Source organism: Cibotium barometz, chromosome 35, assembly GCF_041138505.1.
Source record: "Cibotium barometz isolate CiBa-2024 chromosome 35, ASM4113850v1, whole genome shotgun sequence".
Lineage (NCBI taxonomy): Eukaryota > Viridiplantae > Streptophyta > Polypodiopsida > Cyatheales > Cibotiaceae > Cibotium > Cibotium barometz.
In genome coordinates, this window is record NC_141080.1 from 39,660,368 (window position 1) to 39,666,740 (window position 6,373).

Consider the following 6,373-nt stretch of genomic DNA (forward strand, 5'->3'; position numbering starts at 1 on the left):
TCTCTCTCTCTCTCTGACTCTGTCTCTCTTGCGCGTGCGAACACATGCACATGCACACACTCTGCATTATTTTGATTATGTCTTGGTACTCAGCATAGCTGTGTAAATAGAGGTTCTTGATGCTTTATTCTTATTATCAAAATGATTTACCTTTTTTTTGGGGGGGATATTGACAGGTGGTCTGCTTGGAGAGCTTGCTGGTGCTTTCGGAATGAGCTTTTTAATAGATCCATGGATTGTCTTTGGTACCCTTGATTCTCCAGATGTGGATTAGGAAGCTGCATTTTGAGTTGCTGTCTTGATAATATAATCAACAATTTTTCCTCCTCTAACAACCCCCTTCCCCCCTAACCCGTCCAAAAATTCCACCACCACTGCAAACTAAAAGCCCACTTGCTTCCCTCACTTTTGTCATGGGTTGAAAAACCTTGGAACTGCTAGAATAAGGACTTTGAAGGGGGAGAGAGAGAGAGAGAGAGCACTTGTCTCTTTTTGTTTTTCTTTGGTAGACTTGACAAGTTGCAATTGCATCTTGTTGTGACTTAATGCCCTTCACAACTGGGTTGCCTTGTTTTGGGAGGAGAGAGACAGACTTTTTTGAAACATGTAATTTCAACCTCATATGTCCCGTGCTGCCACTTTTCTTTTTTCACGTGGATCATAGAAGGCTGTCATGAGTCTTGGCTTTGGAGAGATTCGGCTATCTTTTGTTAAAGCCAGATGGAGGACCAATTCAAGCTGAATTTGGGATGTGCTTCAATCAAAGACGAGTATTGTCGTAATGCTCTCTAGTTTATGATAAGCACATTTGCAAGGTGGTGAATTAAAAATCAAGCACATAATTAAGAGAGTAAGGTTTAGGTGCTTTGCTTATGGGTTAGGATGTAAAGTTTTAAATTTGAATGTCTGGTTTAGGAGCAGATTTTGACCTAAGTGTGGTGGACATTTTGAAAGGTTATATTTGAGTTTTTTCAGGGTGGGTGCTGCTGCATTTTGTGGAACTTACGAGGGATGCAAATTATCCACGTTGTGAGGCTTTTGTGGTTAATATGCATTGTACCTTCTGCAACTCAACCACCATGAGACCTTGGGCTTGGCATGTCATCGTAATCCATCTTTACTCCCTTGTCGTGTGCTCTATTTTTGGGTAACAAATTCAAGAATAGTTGACTCAGCATAAAAAAACAATTAGTATTCTAGATGTAAGTAGATTTATAACAATTAGTATACCTAATCTTAAGGTAAATGTACCTTGGTTTTTTTGGGGCACTAATATGTTCATGGAAATTGTGGTAGTGAATAATCGAACTTCGATGGTGTCTTATATTGAGGTTTTGAATGGCATGTGAATGAACTTTTTGAATTCATTGTTAACACTAAGGTATTACAACACTATATTCAATACAGGATACTTGAGACAGACACTACATATCTCTATGTCCAACATTGGTATCACAATGAAAATGGCTGAATTGTAGATACATGATTTGATTATAGACATGTACAAAAGTATTGGGTGTAAGAAAAATAAAAATACAAATGGATGAAATGTTGTTGCCGTAGATGCGGGTGCATTACTAATATACACGATGTTGTGTGGTCGTGCGGGTGTGTGTGTGTGTGTGATTGTGTGAGAGAAAAAGAGGTGTGGTGTTTAAGGGTTACCAAATCTGGTTGGCAAGATGGAGAAGAGAAGCTTGAAGTGGTGTACGATCTTTTTCTTCTTATGGGGGAGAAGAAAAAGAGGAGCAACTTTCCCCTACTTCCCTCTCTAATCAATTGTGTGCCAAATACAAAAGATAAGTACACACTCTAAAAATGAGTAGATAAGAGGGTGTACGTACGTACAGGGGAAAAAATCTCCTAGTGAGGGAAAAAGTATCCCAGCGGTCTTAAGTGTGTTCACACATCACTACCATATAATGATACAAATCCGCCTTGGAGTGATGATGTGAACATGTACAGGGAATGGTCGATCAATCTTGAAAAGACAATAAGCCCAAATCTTTATGAAAAGCTTCAAACTTTTCACAACGAAGAGCTTTCGTGAATAAGTCTGCCATGTTGTCATGTGTAGGCACTTACACCAAGTTGATCTTTGTTGCAGAGAGTCTTTCCTTGACACAGTGGTAATGCACCTCAATGCTTTTAGTGCAAGCATGAAACATTGGGTTCCTCGCAATTGCTAATGTACTTAGCTGTAAGTGAAAACTGTAGTGCTAGACGATTGTCTAACACCCAAATCAGTCATAAGATGCTCTAGTCACACACACTCAATTGTAGCTGTAAAAGCTGCCTTGTACTCAGCTTCACAGTTGGAAATGGCCATTGTAGGCTGTCTTTTGTTGAGCCACGATATACATGAATCACCAAGGTAAAACTAGTGGACACTTGTGTGTCATAACATCCAGTCCAATCTAAATCACTGAAAGCATGTAGTTGTGACTTACCTCCTTTTGGATAAAGTAATCCAAAATACTGAGTGCCCTGTGTAAATAGCGAGAAAACTCGCTTAACAGTCTGCCAATGCTTTGTGCTTGGGCTATGCATAAATTTGCCCAACTCTGAGACTGTATATATCTGGCCTCGTGTTGCACCTAAAGAAGAGATCCAACAACCTACTGATACAAACTAGCATCAAAAGAGTCTCCTACATCTTGAAGACTAAGTCGAGTATTTGTGTCCATAAGTGTAGTCACAGGTTTATAGTCTTGAAGATTAAACCTCTTCAATAGCTTATGTACATATGTAGACTACAGAATAACAATGCCATCATTGCACTGCATAAACTAAATCCCCAAATAGTAATGCAAGGGTCCTAAATTGGACATCTCAAACGATGACTACAAATTAGCCTTAAAGGTTGAAATTTGATCTATATCGGGTCCCATAGGGAGCGTGGCATCAATGTATAGAACGATGACAAAAAATGTGTCCTTACTCTTGTTCACATAGAGGGTACTCTCTGTTGAACTGTTGCAAAAATCATTTGCAACCAAGTATGCATGAATCTTCTCGTACCATGCTCTAGGAGCTTGCTTAATGCCATAAAGAGCCTTTTTTCAACTTGCATACTTTAGACTCTTCTCCTTTCACAACAAAACCAGGAGGTTGCGATACATACACCTCCTCATGTAAATCACCATTCAAGAATGCAGTCTTAATGTCCAACTGATTTACATTCCACCCATGATGTGTTGCCAAAGCAATGAGACACTTAATGAGTCATATGAGATGTGGCTGCAAAGGTCTTATCATAATGAATGCCCTTTTGCTAGGCATACCCTTTTGCAAACAAGTCTGGCGTTGTAGTGATCAATGCTACCATCTGTTTTGCATTTCAACTTGTAAACCCACCTAGTACCAATGGCCTTCTTGCCATGAGGTAGATCTGTCAAATATCAAGTGTCATTCTTGAGTACAGAGCTATTCTCATCTTGCATAGCATGCATCCAATAATCATCATATGCTTCCTCAAAGGAAACAGGTTCCTCCTCATTACATAAAGTAGAAATGAGAACATGATCCACATGAGAATAATTTGTATGATGAGAACCTGCACGAGTTCTGTTAGGTAAAAGAAGCTACCAACTTGCTATCCCTCAATGTTCGTACAAGCCATTTCGTCATACGCCTAGATTCTTCTATGGCTGCTTTCTCCTCGTCCATTACATCCTCAATAATTGCCTCATCAAAAGGCCGATTCGTAGGTTGATTTTGCACCTACAAACAAAGGTTGAATTTCAACACTTGGTTGAGCATTCAATTGCTTTACATATGACTGTCCTTCATTAAACAAAGGTAGGAGCGAATCAAACATGTCTTGTGAGCATACATTCTGCTATTTTTTTTTCATGAAAGCATGGGTTGAATTGAGTTTTCGACAAAAACAACATCCTACTATCAAAATCCGCTTTGAGACCGGATGGTAGAAGTCTACATCCCTTGCTTTTTGAATTGTATTCCACAAATATGCATTTAATTGTCTTATCATCAAGCTTACTACGTTGTTGCTACTCAGGCACAAGAGCAACTTGTCAGACAACTAAAAACATGCAAATGAGCCACAAAAGACTTCCTGCTATACCAAGCTTTATAAGGAGTTTCAGATTGCAAGGCCTTGGTAGGGCATTTGTTCAATACATAGTTTGCGCACATAGTTACCTCTAACCAAAAACTGAGGTAAATCTTGGGCTTTCACCATACATCGTGCCATCTCCATGAGAGACCTGTTCTTCCTCCTCTCAACCACACCATTTTGTTGAGGTGTGTATGGCACTGTACATTGATGTCTTGTGCCTTTTTCAACCATATATACATGAAATTCCTTGGACATATACTCTCTCCCTCGATTCGAACAAAGGGTGCCAACTTTACATTCACATGCATTCTCAGCCATGGATACAAAGTGCCTAAAGCACATAAAAACCTCTCTGCTTTAATAGATACACATAGCTATATCTGGAGTAATCATCAATAAAAGTGACGAAGTAGCGATATCTCCCCAATAGATGGTGTCCTCATAGGACTACATACATCACTATGTATAAGCTATAATTTCTTAATAGCTCTCATAGATCCATCCTTTGGAAATGATTTCCGATGCATTTTACCAAGAACACACCCCTCACATACATGTCTAGCAGGGGTCTCAAGAGTTGGCAACTCGGACACCATATCATGTCTTTGAAGGCATAACAAACTGCCATAATTCAGATGGCCAAATCGTGCATGCCAAAATTCTGCATTACATCGTAGAGATTGAGCAAGCATCATGCTGCAACTTCTCAAATACATCCATCTTGTTGTATAGGCCATGAAACAAGGTACCTGACACTGATAGAATAACCATCATTTCTATCTTGAACTGTACATCTGTCATTCACAAATTTCATCATCAAGCTTGACAAGACTAAGGTTGAAACTGACAACAAGTTCTTAATGCTTGACACATATAAAACTTTCGAAAGAGTAAATGCACCTCCATTTGCAGTAGTGAGCACAACTCTACCAACTCCTTTGACAGGATATGAGGAACCATTTGCACATGTGATGGTTCCTGCACTTGGGACAGATTTTCGAGATGAGAAAAAAAATTTGTGAAGTAATGTGCTTACTAGCACCATTGTCAGAGTACCAAGCATTCGATTCTGCCACCACTGACATGCACACATCATGAACATAAGGATCATAACTGCAATGTACAATCCATGTCCAATCATCTCGAGCAAAACTTGTAGATTCCTTCTTCTCTGCACTTGGTGCAGATGCATTAGCCACAATCATGCCTGATTCTTTCTTTTTCTCCTTCTCTAGCCTTTTTTGCACTCGTTTATATAGTGCCCTGGTTTCTTGCAATAGTGACACTTGCCCTACGTTTTAGGCTTATCACCTTCTTTCTCTGCATCCTTGCCTGAGGATTCTAATTTTGGCTAATAGCCACCCTACGAAGAAGCTTTACCTTTGCCTTTCCGATTGGCAATAAAAGCTTGGTCACCAACTCGCATAAGAGATCTATTTAGCCTAGATTTCTCTTCTTGCAAGAGTACTGAAACCAGCTCATCAAATGTCAGGGAATTTGGATTTTCCTTCATCATGAGTCTAAGGGTAGAGACAAAACTCTGATAAGAATCCAGCAATGCATTGAGAATTGTGGGCACCAATGTACTATCAAGATATATCTCATCCACACTAGCGAGCTACTCCTTAAAATCTTTGATCTTGGTCAAGAAGCTGTCCATTGAGTCTCCCTCATTCATGTACTCAGACTCCAACTGTTTGCACAGATATGCAACATATGTTTCATTGCACACCTATTATATATAGCAAGTACATTCCCCATGCATGTTTTGAAGTCTTACATGACCGAATATGAGGATTAATGCTTCGCTTCACAGAAAGTGCAAGCAATGCATGTGCTTGTAGTACATCTCTTCCATTCCATCTTGTTTGAGCAGCAGTGGGAGGTATTGGTGGTGCATGTGGAGGAGCCACATCTATATCATATTCTACTTCAGATGTACCTGCAGCACCTGGTTGCACTGGTAATTGGAAAACATAACGAGTTTCACTATCACTGACCATATTTCAAAAGCCTTTAGCAACCAGTACATGCCTCATCATATAGTACCACAATGGGTAGTTAGTCCCATCAAGTTTGTCCTCATCATAGCAGACATGTTGAATACATCACCTACTGCTAGCTATGACTCTCTATCAAATGCAAAATCTTTCAGCACGCTGTAAGTACTCAATATTCACTGAATGCAACCTCGGATGGTTGTCACAACAATTGATTGAATCACCTACAAAGTGTATGAAAAACAACAGAGTAGAGAATAGAGTGTTACTAGCAAAAGTATGATGGTCGATG

The 6,373-nt window shown here is 39.6% G+C and overlaps 1 protein-coding gene across 1 annotated transcript in view; it reads left to right on the forward strand.

The window, feature by feature from the left end:
* LOC147618437 (uncharacterized) overlaps positions 1-765 on the forward strand; it is a 67,413-nt gene extending 66,648 nt beyond the window's left edge. The window contains exon 6 of the mRNA XM_086774875.1: positions 177-765. Within this exon, the coding sequence (XP_086631001.1) occupies positions 177-274 (98 nt within the window). The 3' untranslated portion in view covers positions 275-765. The remainder of the gene's footprint in view (positions 1-176) is intronic.
* Positions 766-6,373: the final 5,608 nt, after the last annotated feature.